Source organism: Cricetulus griseus, chromosome 10, assembly GCF_003668045.3.
Source record: "Cricetulus griseus strain 17A/GY chromosome 10, alternate assembly CriGri-PICRH-1.0, whole genome shotgun sequence".
Taxonomy (NCBI): Eukaryota; Metazoa; Chordata; class Mammalia; order Rodentia; family Cricetidae; genus Cricetulus; species Cricetulus griseus.
In genome coordinates this window covers 9,549,343-9,567,387 of record NC_048603.1, presented here as the reverse complement: position 1 = coordinate 9,567,387, position 18,045 = coordinate 9,549,343, and the positions used below count along the sequence as shown (strand labels likewise).

Below are 18,045 nucleotides of genomic sequence, written 5' to 3'. Positions count from 1 at the left end.
TTGTGCTGTGACTTCAACTCACTGTCTTGGTTCACACAGGTCAACTCGCACTGTTCGAATGTTGCAGTTCCTGCAAAACTAGGGTTTTGTTTTGTTTTCTTTTGCTTGGGTTTGGGTTTTGTTCATTTGTCTGTTTTGCTTACTTCTGCTATGAAAGCTCTGTTTCACAACAGAGTATCTATGGCTGAAGGGAACAGTTTTTAATAAAGTTGCAGCTAATCAATGTAGAATGAATTTTTTTTAAGCCACACTATTTTGCAACCTCTAATGAAACTGATGACTCAGACACAGATCATCAATAGAAGAAAGCGTTGGATGAAAGGTTAATAGGAACCTGACAATGAAGGCATCAAGCCGGTACCATAATACTCCATTTCTTGGTCTTAGCAACACAAGACATGTGTGCTGTGCCCTCGGCTGTAGAGCATCATGAAGCTTGCAGAAACCCTGGTGACGTATCCTAGCCAGTGTGAACCTTTATCTACTCAAGGCTTCCAGAAGAATCTTTCAGTTGTTCAAAATTGTGGAAGGTAAAGCAAAAAGTTAAATGTATTACAAGCAGCAGCAAGTCCATAAACGCCAAAGATTAGACACTCCATAGGAAACTGATGTTAAAAAAGTAATTCAATGGCACACATACGCGCGCACGCGCGCGCGCGCGCGCGCGCACACACACACACACACACACACACACACACACACACACACACACACACACACACACACACACGGAGTGGCAAAGAAATAATAATCTAGAATCCAGAACCCTTGAAGAAGCATGATATACAAGTGGAGATGTCATAGGCAAATGGATTAACACAAATAAAAAAAAAAATCCGAACATTATTGTTTGTTTTTTGGGGTTTTTTTTCCGTTGTTTTTGCTTTCTGTTGTTGTAATAAACATCACAATGAAAAGCAGGCTAGGGAAGAAAGTGACTTTTTGTTTCTTACAGTTGCCATGTCACAATTCACCCCTGAGCAACAGTAGGGCAGGAACCTTCAAGAAGGAACTGTAGCAGAAACCACCAATGAGCACTGTTTCTTGGCCTGCTCCTTCTGGCTTGCTCAAATGGCATTTTTTTTTGGGGGGGGAGCATTTGAGACAGGGTTTCTCTATGCCTTTGAAGGCTGTCCTGGAACTGGCTCTTTTAGACCAGGCTGGTTTTGACTTCACAGAGATCCACCTGCCTCTACCTCCCAAGTGGTGGGATTAAGGTTGTGCTCCACTACCACCCGGCATCAAATGTCATTTTCATATAGCCCAGGCCCACCTGCTCAGGGATGGACTGCCCACAGTGAGCTAGGGCCAACTACATCAATCAGAAATCAAGAAAATGATTCCCCATATGCCCACGGGTCAATCTACTGGAGATAATTCAACTGGTGTTCCCCTCTTGTCTGGTGTGTCAAGATGATAATCAATATTAACCATCACAATTGACAGGACATTAAAATTATAACAATTACTTAAGAGAGAACCTTGAGGGACATTCAACCAAATGAATGAGTGGTTGGCGAGTAGGTTTTTCGTTAGTGTTGACTTGTACGTGCCAGCTACACAAACACAGCTGAGCTGATTGATGAAATCTATTACACATGGCTAAAAGCAGATATTGCCAAGGAATAACTAAGTTTGTTAGGTAACTGAATGACATTCCATTATGGCAAAAACATGCCCAGGTTTATGAGAACGCATTTAGAAATATATAGCATAAGATGGTGTGAACCTGGTATTTGCGTTATAGCATTTTCAACCAACAGGAATGAAAAGAGAAAACAGTAAGCACAGAAAATTCTCCATTGTTTAATTCTCACGAGACACGAAGATGTGTATACTACTCTACTACTCTTCCTTGCCGTGCCCTTGGAAAATTGCACAGAAGCTTAAAAAGAACAAGACATGTAGACAACACCACCAACGGATCCACTGGTGTAGATGGGAGAAATCTCCAAAGACCCCAGCCCTTCTTCAGAATCAAGCCTCCTGAATGATGACTGAATCCCAAGTGGTCTGTCTGCCCTAAACAAATACACATACAGACAACATCAAATAAATCCAGCAGGCATGCATTTATATACATGCACATACGTGCATGTAACAATCTCTCTCTCTCTCTCTCTCTCTCTCTCTCTCTCTCTCTCTCTCTCTCTCTCCCTCTCCCCCCCTCCTGCTACTCCTGTCCACAGAGGTCAGTGTCTCCTCTCCCCTTTTCGAATTATCTTTCCCCCATTAAAAACAAAAACAAAACAAAACAAAAAAAAAAAAAAACACCCTCCACCAGGCTCTGTCTCATGGCATCTTTGTCTCGAATGGCACTTTTTAAAATTACAACACTGACTCCAGCCAAGTTACCCCCGCTGTGCTGGAGAAGGTGGGTACCAACATCATATGGAAGAAAGACTCTAAGAAGAATTCTACCTCCTCTACACTGTTAGACAGGTATCCTTAGAAGAATGGAAAATCTCCATTGGTCTAGCTTTCTACTGTTTTCTATCACCTTCTCATATCATAGCCCAGAAGTAACACCCAGAGCCCTTCAAAGTACCCTAATAGGCCTTACCCTTAAGCATATATACAAGGAGAGGGGATTCATAAATAAAAGCGCCAAAAGTTAGCTTGAATTTTTCACAATTTATTTCTTTGTAAGACAACACAAAAGAAAGAAATCAAAGACCAAGACTGCTTACTTTTAATACATACTTTAGATATGGGAACCTGGGAACTCTGATTGAAATTCTCCCCAGAGCGGGTTCCTGAGCAAGTATCTCTCAAAAAGGGTAGGGTATTTATTTAAAAAAAAAAAAAAACTATCAGTGGAGTTGTCATGAATAACTGAGAACAGCATAGTTATCTCAAAGGCATCTATCTCTCTTGGGGGATGTATACAGGATATGTCATTTGATCGTAGGATATATACTATACTATAATTCTATTAATCCTCATGGAGAGAGACAATAACAGATTGGACACCTCCATGGGGTAAAGCAAAAAAAGTAGGGGTTAACTATGCAGGTTAACATTGACACAGAACAAATCCTTCCTACATTAAAAACTAGCTTTGAATACCAGGCGAGTGTCCTGGAACACATGTGAAGAGAATGATGAAATAACAGATTTGTAAACCTTGAGGTAGATTTTATATTTTCAAATAAGATGAGATAACCACTTTAAGCACTGAACTATGAGGAGTGCATGTGTGGTGATGGATCCAGGTATAAAGATGGATTTGGAGTGCCCTGGGCAACTCCAAACTTCATCAAAAGTTTAAACTTTTAAGCATGCACTTTAACGGAAAAATTTAAATAATATTTTTATAATTTATTCTTTTAAATTTCATTTTACATTCCAACCACAGTTCTCCCTCCTACCCTTCCTCCTACTCCCCCAGTCCACTCCTCCTCACAGGTAAGGACTCCCATGAGGAGTCAACAGAGTCTGACACAATCAGTTGGGGCAGTTGGAGCTTAAATATTTTTAAACTGACATTTTTCTAAGATCACGTAGAAGCTGGTGTCTAACTGCAAACTAAGACAGTTTCTCACTTTAATACCCACATCAGAGGCATTAAAACTGTGAGGTTGGTTCAGACTGCCTTTCTGGAGATAAGATGAGGAACCAAGGCCAACAGTGCTTGGGATGAGTTAAAGCCTTGGGTACTCATTGCTTTTGTTCCTCTATCTAATGACATCAAGATAATCACAGCATCAATGGAGATAGCAGGGCCGGGCTGCCAAAGAATCCAATAGGTGTAAATCCTACAGAAACTTAAGAACAGAGCAAGAAAAGAATGTCAAGTGTGCCCTCTATTGGTCTATACATTTTAATTGCTGACGTGGTTGGTTCATAGGCTGTACTTCCTTGGCACAGGTAAGAGACAAAAGCCATTATGGTAAAAAAAAAAAATCATTTAATATGCTGGTACAGAAGCTAGGATCTGGCATAAGCACCCCACTCCAGAATGCAAGCATCCTGAACCCTAGCACTAAGCATTCCTTAGACTGATATCCAGATGCATCCTGTCATAATATCACATGTCATAATGATGCCGAATATCACTGGCTGAAAATTACAACAGACTTACATCACTATAACGATCTCTCTGTAGACAGAAATGAACAGAATGACATAGATCCTTGTTGCTGGGAGGAAATTGGATCATTTGAGGTTTTAACAGATTCTTTTATATTTAGTATGTTTTACAAGCCCTCTAGATTTACATAAAATTATCAACTATCTTTTTTTTTTTAATCCAATTGTGTTAACTGAGATGGTTTTAGTGTTACTCCCTCAGGGAGGAACAGCCTTCTTTAAGTCATACTTTTTCCATACCAGAAGCTGACACAAGACAGCGGGGCAACCAACACACAAACTAACATCTGCGCACAGCTAAAACTTGTGGAAATTGATATCACTATGGACATTTCATATCCAGGGAACAGAACTGGGTCTTTGGACAGGGCACTGCTTCTTGTCTCTCTACAGACAAGTGAAGGGGGGAGGGAATTTCCACTAGAAAGGTGGAGCTGTTCTCTTTGAGGAAGGAGACTGCGCCAAAGAAAATAATTAATGTGACTTCTGGTGTGACCTTATGGTAGGTGTCCCCCGTAGTGAATGGCTGAAACCCACACATAAAATAAATCCTTGTAGAAAACAAAATCTGCATCATTTTGAAGCCACCATTAGACACCATGTTCTCGAAGACAGGTTCTCCACTATGCAATTAACCAACATTCCTTTAACTACTAAAGGAAAGAGTTGAAGCCTGGACCGCTTAGACACTTTAGGAGAAGGTCTAGATCTACGCTATCCTCCCTGACCCCAAAGGAAACGAGTTTTCTTTTAATTTCAGGAAGGATACAAAAGCTGTTGCCACCCTTTCGAATCCCAAATTAACCACTTACACTCAGTGGAAATGTGCTGAGCAAGCAAATCTCTCTTTGATAAGTATTCCTGTTATCAAAATATCAGAAACATGGAACAGCTTCAGGTAAATTATAATTGTTTTCCTCAAATGACAAGTTAAGAAAAGGTACCTCTAATTGGTTCCATTATATTTTGGAGTTAAAAAAAAAGTAAAATATTTTCATAGTTTTCTCTACTCTTTATTGGTTATTCTGATTATAATGTATGCATACGTATAAATTACATACCACCACAAATGCATGCATATAGGCAAATGCAAGCATAAATATAGACATATACTCAAAAATCACAGGTTCTGTCTCTTGGAGTATCAGAAATAAAGAAGTTGCTATAAATCCTGGAATGGTGACAACATATCAATTATGCAAATTTTTACTACAACATAGTTATGGTCCTTTAATGGCTCTACCCATAACTTCCATTTATTTAATGTCAACTCTCTATTAGCATAATTATGAACTGTAGGACATGTTTAGACCAATAAATGTCTGCAGTCCCAAAGACCTTTTAAATCAAAAATTTTAAATATCTTCTATTTTTTAGCAAATATTTACATAAAGATATATTCTACCAGCTGTGAGAAATGCCAATTAATTCAGAAGTGTTAGAGTTTATTCTACTCATCTTCTTCTTGACTATTAGCTGTAAAATTCACATTTTATCTGACTAAGCAGCTCATCTTCTTTAACAGGCAAGTCCTAATCTCCACAAAACAATGAAATGCCAGGATTCTGAAAGGAATTCCCTAATCAAACTCTACCTAGTCTCTTCATATCTATGGAAGAACTTGACTTCATACACACATGAACACGCCTCTGTCTCTAAGAGCCATGATCTCAAAGTATTATGTCAAAGTTGCAAGTATAAAAATAAAGGTATTAGCCAGGTGTTGGTGGCACTCGCCTTTAATCCCAGCACTTGGGAGGCAGAGGCAGGTGAATCTCTGTAAGTTCAAGACTAGCCTGGTCTACAAGAGCTAGTTCCAGGACAGCCTCCAAAGCCACAGAGAAACCCTGTCTTGAAAAAATCAAAATAAATAAATAAATAAATAAATAAATAAATAAATAAATGTATTAGTATAAATGTCTTTTAAGTAATATATCTTTCATTTAATTTCTCCTTGATGATTTACTCATCCATATGAATAAATTATCCAGGGTATACTAGCTCATTTTGCCCCTTTCTCTAAGAGAGCTGATTTTTAGAAATGCAGGCATGCCTGTCCCAGAGATTTCCCTACCTTGTCCCCTAGTTTAAAACCACTTAGGAAAGTCTATCATTGAAACCATAGGCAGGTTCTGGCATAGTGTGAATTTCAGCGCCTTACAATGTGTGATAGCTGGATGCTTAGATATCTGCAGTATATGACGGTACTACAACGGGCAGTTTAGCATTCGAGCTTCAACAATATGCAAAACACTGTATTCAAATCTTAAGTCGCCAAAACTTCCTAAGAGCAGACAATGAAATCTATTTATTTAACAGAAGGTTTGTACATGGAAGACTCTGAAGGGTACAGCCAGGGCTGTCAAGATGGCAATACCATAACACTGACTTGAAGCTCAAAGTGGGATGGCACACCCAGCAAAATAACCAGAATTAGGAAGAAAAAATAAGAACCATTTAGGATTAGCATGAAAAGCTAAGAAATTACACAGGGATAATGCCATCAGACCTCAGGAAAGGCAAACAAGTGCTTCCACGATGGCTTCCCAGAAGCAATGACATTTTAACTGGGTAACCTAACACACCCAACAATGTAAGGGAAGTAACTGGATGCAATTTAACTATGTGGTGTTTTGGGAGGAAGTTGGGAACAGGCTTCAGTCAGAAGGCGAGGACACTGACTACCACGTGAGAGGTTGACGTGGACTCTGTGGATAAGATAGAGGCTGCAGTGTTTGGGGTTTATGAGCAAAAAAGTATGTGTAGATTGTGGCTGAGAATCACGTACTTGGTACCGTCCTAAAGGATGGAGTATGGAAGACAGAGATGCTGTTAGATAAGGCGACCATGAGGTCCAAGAGAGGAAGTATGTTTGGAAATGGAAAAGAGATACTAATTAAACATAAACATATCTAAGGCATACCCTACAACAGAAGTTCTCTTCCTGTGGGTTGCAACCCTTTCAGGGGGTGAATGACCCTTTCACAGGGGTCTCCTAAGACTATCAGAAGACACATATATTACAGCTTGGGGGTCACCACAACATGAGGAACTGTATTAAAGGATCACAGCATTAGGAAGGTTGAAAACGATAAAGGGTAACGTCAGCTGTAATGAAAATTTTAGAAGGTAACAGAAATGTCAAAGCAAGAGCAGGGCTCACAGTCTTTAACACACAGAAACCCCATGAGTGGAAACCAGGAACATAAGCAAAGGCACATATCCAGGGGAGAGTCATGAGGAGGAAATAAGTTGTCAAGCTCAAGTTTACATAAAACATCTCTCCAAGTATTACTAGTTGTTGGGGAGTCAGACTCTGATGTAATCTGAGGCTCAAGTTGAAAACTTGAGAACCAAAGTTGAAGACTGCTTTTGGAAGTAAGAGTTGAAGCTACCCGGATAGGAAGGAAATAAAGAGAATAAAGGTGGATAATACTAGGTCCCATCGATTCTAAATAAGAACCAGCAAACAGGAATGGAGAGAAAACCAAAGCCAAAACCCACATTGCGGTATCACTAAGTAAAAGGAGAAAACCCTTATGTGGAGGGGTGGTGAGTACCCGAGGATCAAAGTGATGTCACCGGGAAAGTGCAGAGTATGAATGGCTACCAAAAAAAAAAAAAAAAATTTTCCAGGCTTCTGAGATGGCTCAGTAGCTAAGAGTACTGACTGATCTTCCAGAGGATCAGGGTTCAATTGCCAGCAATTGCCAGCACCCACATGGCGGCTTACAACTGTACGTAACTCAGTGTCAGGGGATCTGCATTACTGGTCACCAGGTTGTAGGCACCAGTTGCGTATGTAGCCCACAAACACACATGGAGGCAAAACACCCAAACACACACACACACACACACACACACACACACACACACACACACACACACACGAAATAAAAATTTAAAAATTATTTCTTAAAGATAACTTTCTCATCCACCCCGACTTAACTGTTGACCTAAAGCTACTGCTAAAGCAAAGTTCAACAGTCCTGGATTGAAAACTCTCTCAGGAAAAGGATGGAAGGGAAGCCAGGTTGTGCCCCCCTGCTGAGTGAATGAAGATCCCACAAGATTACCAAGCCACTCTAGGAAGAGGAGGCAAGTGACATAGGGACAATTGGACAGTCCCTCCAAGGGAGTAGAGGGGACAAGACAAAGCAAAGGGATACATGTGACCCAAGAGCAGAGGGGGCCACTATCTGAGAAGCCGGTGGCTAGCAAGACAGGAAGGGATGGAAAAAGCCAGTAAGAGGGGTTCAAGATGCACAAATTTGATGACGTGTATGAGTGGAAAAGCTATAACAAAGCCCATTGTTGTGTGTGTTAACTACGAAAGAAATTAATTTAAAACTTTGGGTCAACAGCACTGCAGCATCCCTAAAGAGTCCAACAGAAGGGTCCCAAAAGAGAGAACAGAGGTGAGGTGGGTCTTGGAGAGAAGTAACACCCTCATTTCCTCACCCTACCATGATCCTGATCTTTGCATCCTGAGAGATCAACAACAGGAAATGAAAGACAAGAGAACATTGGTTAAAATAAACCATGTTAGTTCTGAAAAAGCGAAATCTCCGTCACCAACCTTTTCTACTGTGTTCTCTTCACACATGTGAAAGTACGCACACATACGTACCTTCATTAAAACACATATCTACACATGTATCATCTCTGCATGTTAGCATCCCAATTAGCATCTTATACATCTGCTCCCCCTGAAAATACAATATTGTCTTCCTCTAGTGACTAGTCCTTAATTTGCTATTGGTAATGAGAGGGTGGGATAATGACCCTAATGGCATCTTGAAAGGTACCAAAAACTTAAACTTCACTAGCATCCCAAAGCTAACCACCTCTTTTCAGCAGAGGGTTGAGCAAGCATTACAGAGAAAGATTTGTCATCTATTTCCTGGACTCAGGTGCTAAGAGTCACTATATCCAGAAAAGGGGGGGGGGGATACTTAAAGGCAGTCAGTTGAAATAAAAGAAAGGAAAGGAAAAGTAATCTATGAACTGGCCAGTCCCTGAATAAATCAAGAGGTAGTTTTGCATTAAGGAATTAAAAGTGTCAATTCCAACGTATGATTGCTGCAAATATTGGATTCTACTCAGGTTTGGTTTTAAGAGCACATCAAGTAAGCCAGAATTAAATGGAACATCACCTATTCTGAATCCCTTCCAAATTGTCAGTGGCAAATAAGATGTTGGTGTTTGCGCAGAAATCTTCTGACCTCCTTGTACTGGTTAAAACTCTGGCCAGAAAAACTGATGCAATAATGCTGGAAGCAAGAGCCGCCAATGGGAAAAATAAGAGTGAAGAAAAGAAACGGCGTGTTTACGTTGAAAGTTAAACATCACATCAACTTTTCTGTACTACTTTGGAACTTTCAAAAGTCAGCATGCATACGAAATGTATTTTGAAGCTTTTAGGCGGAGGTTAATATGTTCCATGTGCTAGTTTGTGTTTTGAAAGGATACTGGAAGAAATAAGCCGTTATTAAAAAGTACTTATGAAAAACAAATACCTCCAAATCTCTTCATTAAATTATAAATGACAAACAAATTAATCTGGCTTTAGACAGTCAAAGAGAAATTGTTTATCTTTTTCTCCAACCTCCGCTGCCAGAAACACACCACACTGTTTGTGATACACACTTCCATCTTTGTAGAAGGAGCCAAACATAATTTTGTGAACACAAGATGTTACGGGCGGGGGAAACTGGAAGCGAAGCTGCTGAGAGAAAAAGGCTACAAGCAACAGCACTTGGAGTGCCATGCCCACCAGCAACACAAGTTCCAGGTCCCTAACTAAGCCTGGATGCTTCCAAGAGCTCCAAGAAGTCTCTTCTCTACGTACATGCCCGACTTTGCTCTGACCACTAGGATCTGCAGAGTGGAAGTGGTGGGAGCCTGTCACCAGATTCCAAGCTCAAGAAATTCACAGAGGCCATCATAAAGTTACATTTTGTATTTTCAGTAACCCAGCTGAAAATGTGGCTTACAATCGTCCCATAAAGTAAATAAATAAAACTAAAGAATCCCATTTAAGAATAAGAATAAATCATAAGAACCCAAGACAGACCCAGACAGCAATGGTTAACAGCAGCTAGTAGGGACTGCATCCTGAATGAAGAGGCATGAAGGGGCTGACAAACGTGACCCATTACCATGCAGACAAAACCTGAGTTGTCAGTCAGTCAGCCTGCCAAAATATTGGCCTGTGTCCCTTCTACCAACATAAGCATTCTCATTACTGTGTTTGCACGTAATTAATAGAATTATTTCAGTTGGGCCCTATTAGTGACCATCAAATGCACTTGTAGAAAATAAAGGGAAGAAAGCCCAGTGGCAATCCATGATGGGCTTCACAGGACAAAGTTCTGCCCCCAAGTTGACATGGTCGATATTTTATTTTCTCAGTCCTCTGGCTATCTTTGAAATAAAACATAGGGGGCTAAATGATGCATTTGCTCTCTGCTTCAGACTGGATGCAATTGATTTTAACTGACTAAATGATCTGATCTCTGCCAAGGATTTTATTTCATTAAGAAAATGATATTAAGGAGCATCTGAGATCATGGAGCAGACTAAACATAATGCCAGAGGAGTTCTGAGAATGTGCCACAGTGAAGGTTTGATTATTTGCAGATGGACTACGGAAAAGAAAGAAAAAAAAAAAAAGGAAAAATCAGGTCCCAGGGGCAAGCCTAACCAATCCTTGTGCCATTGCTGCCTGCATCACAGCACAAAGCCAAGGAAACAACTCATCTTTTATGCTACAATGCCTTTTTTTAAGTAGTAATCACTTTTTTTTTTCCTAGAAGGTAATATTTAACTGCCACTATGCAAAACAAAAGGCCAGGGGAAATGTTGGTACCACAATGGGCTCGAGCATGTCAACTGTCACTCCTGACACGATTTGGCTGGTAGTCAGGCATTCACCAAAAAAAAACCAATTTAAATCAATCTCCTTTGGAAAAGGCAATTGTTTGGTATGTACAACAATCGGTGTAGGATCAATCAGTGGACATGAGATCAATTAAAAGCAGCTTAAGTTTGTGAAGAGGGACAATTCACACAACTTGAGTTAGGTCTCTATTCATTTCAGGGTTCTCACAATACAGTCCCTTAAGCTTCCTCGCAGGGCAGAAAGGCTACTATGACCCTGCACTGTCTAGCCAGCCCTTTAAGTAGTTCCACTTTTAATTAAAAACACAGTGCACCCTTTGTTGGCACAGATAGTATGGTCACTTTAAAAACTGTAGTTATTCTAGGCATAAACTTGGGATTCAGAAAGAGACATCTGTTGAGAGAGAGAAGGAAGCCAGAAACATATTTTGATAGGCATTTTTAAAACAGCCATACCGATTGACAAGTACTTGAAAGCCTTCAAACTTCGTGAAATGACAAGGTTGATTTGGCACGGAGTTACCATTGCACACTTTCTAATTGGGTTTTTTGTTTTTTTTTTTTAATTTTAGAGCTTGGGACTGTAGATGGAAACTGCTACAAGTGATTTTGCTAAAGCAAGCTCTGAAACAAAATAGATTTTAATTCAGATACCCAAGAAGCAAAGCACAGGCAGAGAGAGAGAGAGAGAGAGAGAGAGAGAGAGAGAGAGAGAGAGAGAGAGGGAGGGAGGGAGGGAGGGAGGGAGGGAGGGAGAGAGAGAGAGAGAGAGAGAGAGAGAGAGAGAGAGAGAGAGAGAGAGAGCCTCAGAGATGGCTCTATAGGAGAAATAAATGCATGCAGTATCACTTCTGGCCGCAGGAGTGCTGCAATGCACTTCACCAAGCAGCATCTCAGCGTTTAAGTTCTCAGGCAATGTGCTTAGTTCTTCACCACTCAACCACAGGGGCAGCAGTGGGAATCAGAAATCCACCACTGAATTAGTAAGCTACGTAATAATCAAGAATGTGCCAAGGAGCTCTAAGGTACTTCTGTACGTTTCGAATGTTATGCGCCTCGGTGTTTTCAATGAGATTGATTACAATTCCAGTTTTCCAAAGTGGGAGCAGCTTCTCCAAACACTTTGGAACACCGTATAATAAAAATTCACCAGCTCCGCCAAGGAATGCCTGGAAATATAATAATGGCGCGGAGAAAGGAGGCCATCAAGGGGTTTGGTGGAGAGCCACTTTTCAAAGACAGGTATCACAACATGAAACTCTCACAGCCTTTGGGGAGGAGTTTCTCCCTTACTTATTTATATGCAATAATCTGTAAAAAAATTAAAATATTCCTTATTTCCCAAATGTCAGAAATGAGGTAAAGACATAGGGTTAGGCATGTGTGTCTTTTTTTTTTAATAAGCCAAAGATACATACTAACAATTAAAAACACTGGTTCTTTAATAGTCACACATCATCCGTGATCCTAAGATTTGCTCTAAGCCAAGCTCTTCACTTCATGAGAACAGCTTAACGCCCCGCAAAATGTCATTAATAACAACAGTAGTGCTAATAACATAAATGTCTTCCAAACTAGCTGCGGGGCCAGAGTTCTTATCCCATTAGAAACTGAGACGTGTATAGCCCGCAAAAACAAAATCAAGGTCTACAAATTCTCATGTCAAGGTCTCATGACAAATTCTAACTTCACCAAAAACCAAACTGGTAGCCAAAGATAACTGACTCTCCTCAGGTGCTCCCAAGAAGCCTCTGTGTGAGGAGGATCCTGCGCTGCTATTTCATCGATGTGCCTGTGTGGTTTAGGTTTAAGACCCTCTAGAGAACTACATTGTGTCTGGCTGCACATGCTCCAAAATTCATTTGGCTCGGCCACCGCCCCCAGAAGGACTGGAAGACAGGAATACAGAAATCTGAGCACACTAAAGTCGAATTCTCTCAAATCTTTCCGGAGGCTTCCATCTGCCTTCACTGCTCACACACGTGGAGAAGTAAGGATTTAAGAAGCCAAGTGCATTTCACACTGAGGACAAAAACCCATCTCCGAAGTCGCCACTTTGAGAAAGCAAACAAACCCGGCAACGCTGCTCTATTTCTAAAAACATCCACGCTGCAGGGGAGAACTCCCGGGAGGAAGCAGGGGTTGCTACTTAATTCATTAAGTTCCCATCTCTTCTCGGGTTCCAGAAACAGAAAACAGTGTTGCTCTTTCCTTGGCAACTCAGGTTCTACGGTGCAACTTGACGTTCCTCCCCAACACCGCCCCCACCCCCATACACACACACACACACCCGTGCCAGACCATGTCTAAAGCTATCTGGGGCAGGATTTAGGGCGCACGTGGGTTGGGAAATTAAACACACTTGGACTCCGAGGAAGATGGTTAAGAAGACAAAAGGAGAAAACTAGAAAAAAAAAATGGATGCCACGTAAGAAATCTGATCCAAAGAAGAGTTCAAGAGAGGCTGCACAGATGAGTCCCTGAGCGCTTGCGGGAGAGAAGCCCAGCTCACCCGGCTCTCTCTCACCTTACCTACTAGGGGCAGAAGAAAGCCTTCTGCAGAGCACTGAGACCCTGCGAGTGGTGGTTGTAGCCCACACAAGAATTGGGGTGCATAGCACAGTCCTGTCCCCCGAGTCCCCAAAGTCTAGATATGAATGAGCACACCCGACACTCCCACCCACTCAGGAACCCCACGCACCTTGGGCCGAGAGCGACCCACCTCGCTTATTGCGTCTCCATCGGTTGCCTTGGCACTGGCTGTAATCCATACAGTTCAGAATGATGAGGGCAAAAGAGAAGAGGCGAAAACGCATCTGGACGGCCGGGCTGGGGAGAGACGCCTCTCAAAGTCGAGGAAACGCGGGGCTCCAGCGAGGAGACGGTGCGGGTTGCGCTCCTGGGGAGGGCTCACTCCCAGATACGATGCCACTGGCCCTGGAGTTTGCAGTGGTCAGTTTGGCTCGCCGAGCATCCCTCCCTCCGCGGTGAACCTGGGAGACGGGGGGGGGGGGGGGGAAGAGAAGCAGGGTAAAGGTGGGGGACCAAGAGAAGCCAGAGGAGGTACCTGTACCTTGGCGCCTCTTGGTTTAAAGAAAGGAGGGAGGGAGGACGCGAACTCCCTGGCTCTCGAGAGCCACGGAGCAGTTGAACAACGCAGATGGCACAGCTGCGTGCGTGCAACTCGGAGAGGAAGGTGATTACAATCAGTGAATTAGCAACCTCCGCGGCTCAGTGGCTTCTGACCCTGGGGAAAGGGCGTTGTGCTGTGCGGGCTCTGCGGAAGAAAGGGCTCTCCTAAGAGCAGCCGAGCGCAGGGCTTTAAAGGGGCGCCCTCGTGCCCTTCGCACCCCGCTTGGGCTATCCCCGCGCCGCCGCGGCACCAGGTGTGGCTCGCCTACCGTGCGCGCAGCGCGTGTCTCAGGCTGCACGGCGTGCCTAGGCGCGGCGCTCCATCCCAGGCTCGGGAAGCGAGCCTGGCTGTTGGGTCAGCACGTGGGCTCGAAAAAAAAAAAAAGAAAAAAAAAAGTTTGCCAACACCCGCCGGGAGCTCTTGGCAGCCCGGGGATCCGGCCGGCTGCAGCAGGGTCCGCGGACCCCGAGGGTCCACGGGGCTGGCGGCGCCTGGCAGGAGCGCGCAGCCGGGCGAGCGCCACCGCAAGCACTGGGATGCTGGGTCTCCGCCCGGCCCGCGAGAGCGATTCCAGGGCGAGGGGCGCGTCCGCTCTCCTCCTCCCGGCGTCTGTCCGGGGTCCAGTCGCTGCTCCCAGGGCTCTTTCCACCACCACTTCACAGCTGAGGTTTCTCCCTGCCCGCGCTGGGGGAGCCGGGACACTGCCCAGAGGCCGGAGGGATGTGGCCAGCGCGCACTTTCCGATGGAGATGCAGACAAGCTAAGGCTGGGGATGCTTCTATAAGTAGGAGGTGCTGTGGTCCAAGGCATCTAAAGCCAGGCTGCCTCCGAGTTCCTGGGTCCTAAAGCCAGAAACGCTCGCTCGGGTTTCCTTGAGGTCCTAAAGAGCACTGACAGCAGACGAGAGAGCTTCACGTAGGAAGAAATGCTCACCAGGCTTTCACAGAGGGGGGTGTCGAAACTGGACAGATCCTAGAGTGAGGGACAGGACCTGACCTTGCTGTTCATGCCCAAGGCGTCCTCTGCGAAGCGCTGGGCTCACCTCCCCACTAGCCTTTCTCAGGAGAATCTGAGGAGAAACTGAAGATGCCTTCTCCCTGAGCTCCAGGCTGAGTCTGCTGCTTCTGCTTCGGATAAACAGAGTTTAAACTTCAGCCACTTTTTTTTTTTTTTTCAACAAGAAGGCACACCTCTGCCCTTTTGAAGCTTCAAATCTCCGCCCTGCTCTGCAGGCCGACTTCCCCAGATCTGAGAGCAAGACTGAAATTAAAACCCACACACTCAGTGTAAGGAGTGAGGTTGTGTTTTTTGGGTTCTTCACCTATCCCCACAACTCTTTTTTTTCTGACTTTACTTTTCCCCCCGAAAAATTTCACGAAGATGTGTGATACTTTGCAATACTCAGAAAGAAAAGTTTGTTTCCACTGACATGTTTCGTTCTTAACTCTTGCCCACCCTCCGTCTGAATCAAACTTTTAGATGTCCTGGGTTTGGAAAAATACTTAGTACAGTCTTAAGTTAATACACTAGGTGCGACCTGTTTCATCTTGTGAACTCTTTGGCCCTATAGTCACTACTACTGAAAATAATATATTTCCTCTTTGAACACAAGATAAGCATTTATAAGCAGCAAGATGGGTGTCTCTTTAGACATGTTCCCAGACACATTATTGTAGTAGCTTTTTTAGTGGCTGCTGATTGGTTTTTATATTTGACTGGATTGTAGCCCAGGCCAACCTGGAACTCATCCTGGTAAAGCTGGCCTTGAACTCTCAATCCTTCTGCCCCCACCACCTAAGAGCTAGCATTACAAATATATGCCACTAGTCCAAGCTCTAAAATAACATTTTTATATCATTTCAATTCCCTTTTCTATGTCTCCAATTTCCTCAACTGATGCTCAGAAATTTGAACTGAAGAATCATACAGAAATAATAGGGATGTTAATAGCCACGTTTATTAAATGTTCCACTCTTGCCTCTTCACAACAATTTCCTGGCATCACTGTTGCACGGTAACATTCCTATTCAAGGAATTCCAGTGCCTGAGAACACCTAAGGAGACCTGCATTGAAGGTATTGGTGTCATTTCATTGATAAGAAACTTGAGCCAAGACACTTGCTACAGCGTACAAACTTCTGACCAGACACATCCTGAAAGAGGTTACTTTGACCCAGCTTACCGAACTCTTGACTCCTTTATTTAAGAAAAAATATTTATTTACTTTAGTTGTTTAAGTGTTATGCCTGCATGTATGCAGGCATACTGCCTGTGTTGCTGGTGCCTTCCAAGGCCACAAGAGGGTGTCATATCCCCAGAGACTAGAGTTAAACTGTTGTCAGCTGAAGTGTGGATGCTGGGAATTGAACCCCTGGCCCTCTGGAGGAGCACACTGGTGTTCTTAACTGTCGAGCCATCTCTCCATCCCACTCCTTCACGTTTTATCACAAAACTTGAAGATGACTGGAAACAAGTCAGCCTTCCCTTTCCAGCTTGACAAAATCCACTGTCTCCGCCAACACACACACACACACACACACACACACACACACACACACACACACACACTCCCATGAGCACACCAAAGCTGCTGTACCTATGAGGGTGAAATTCAACATAGGAAAAAAAAACTTCCCTCAATAAGCTCCCTGGATTCCAGGATAGCTCTGAAACACATTTAAGGTTAGTGAGCATCTCAGGTTCTGTTGAACACAAACCCAAGTGTAGCCGGGTGTTGGTCGTGCAAGCCTTTAATCCCAGCACTCGGGAGGCAGAGGCAGGTGGATCTCTGTGAGTTCGAGGCCAGCCTGGTCTACAAGAGCTAGTTCCAGGACAGCCTGCAAAGCCACAGAGAAACCCTGTCTCAAAAAACCAAAAAAAAAAAAAAAAAAAAAAAAAAAAAAAAAAAAAAAAAAAAAAAAAAAAAGTTTATCCAGCACTACCCTCCTTCAGTTACTTCAAGCAATTATCAGGATCTCAGTGTCTTTGACAGTATTTTCAGGAAATTAGATTAAGTTCTCTTTCACCTCTTCTAGCCCAAATTCCATTTGGTGAGGAATTAGCTATGGGATCTAAAGAGTCTGAGAGCCAAATCTTTAGTGAGTGGATTCTCCATAGGAAAGAGGTGTTGTCAACCCTGATTAAATTTGTGAATTACTTTCAAGCTGACTCTTCCAATATTTCGGAATTTCACTCCTCTGTTTTCTGCCCAGCTTACATCAGAAATATTATTTACAATGACAAACCTCTGGGTTCAATGCATGGGAACAGAACTTCGCAGCCTATGCCCAAATGTGTTTAATAATACAGAAGAAGGTGACGACGCTCCTTGTGATGATGCCCTGATTTCCTTCTTTTTTGTAAAGGATAGATAAGGACAGAACCTTAAAGTCTGTCACACGTGTGCTATTCAAAGTCTCATGCTTCATATCTGATGTAAACTGATCTATACACAATCTTTTCCTTGGCCCCCAATGAGTACTGGTTTTGAGAATCTAAGATTACTCTCACTTAGAAGAAAAATACAGCCTCGGGGGATCTGATACTGTTCTGAACTTGACTCCTGCATCTTCGCTTCCTCTCATTCCTGTATTAGGATGTGCTGTCGGGCTCATGGCCCACAGTCATTTCATTCTGGAGACTCAGTGGACATTTTCCTCTAACAGGGTTTTATACGGAGGATTCATTAAGGAGCTTTGTAAATCGGTGCGTGCCCAATGTTCGTTTACAGAGACGTACACTGATAAGGCAGGCTCCATACCACTCACTGGTGACAGAAAGGCCCTTGGAAGCTATTCAATCTTGAATAATTTTCTGAGTTTTGATTAGACTTCCAGATATGAAAATATCCTTAAGAAAGTATTGGGGCTTATCAATCAAATGTGTGTGTTTATGCATGTTATATTCTTATCTCTAAC

General features: G+C 43.0%; 1 protein-coding gene across 3 annotated transcripts in view; it reads right to left on the bottom strand.

The window, feature by feature from the left end:
* Window positions 1-13,811, bottom strand: part of Rspo2 (R-spondin 2) — a 142,645-nt gene extending 128,834 nt beyond the window's left edge. For 2 of the 3 annotated variants that reach the window (XM_027431450.2, XM_035449649.1), the window contains exon 1: window positions 13,718-13,811. In XM_027431450.2, the coding sequence (XP_027287251.1) occupies window positions 13,718-13,811 (94 nt within the window). Of the gene's footprint in view, window positions 1-13,696 lie in introns of all 3 variants that reach the window. The other variant, XM_035449648.1, reaches the window with a different exon arrangement.
* Between the last annotated feature and the right edge of the window lie 4,234 nt (window positions 13,812-18,045).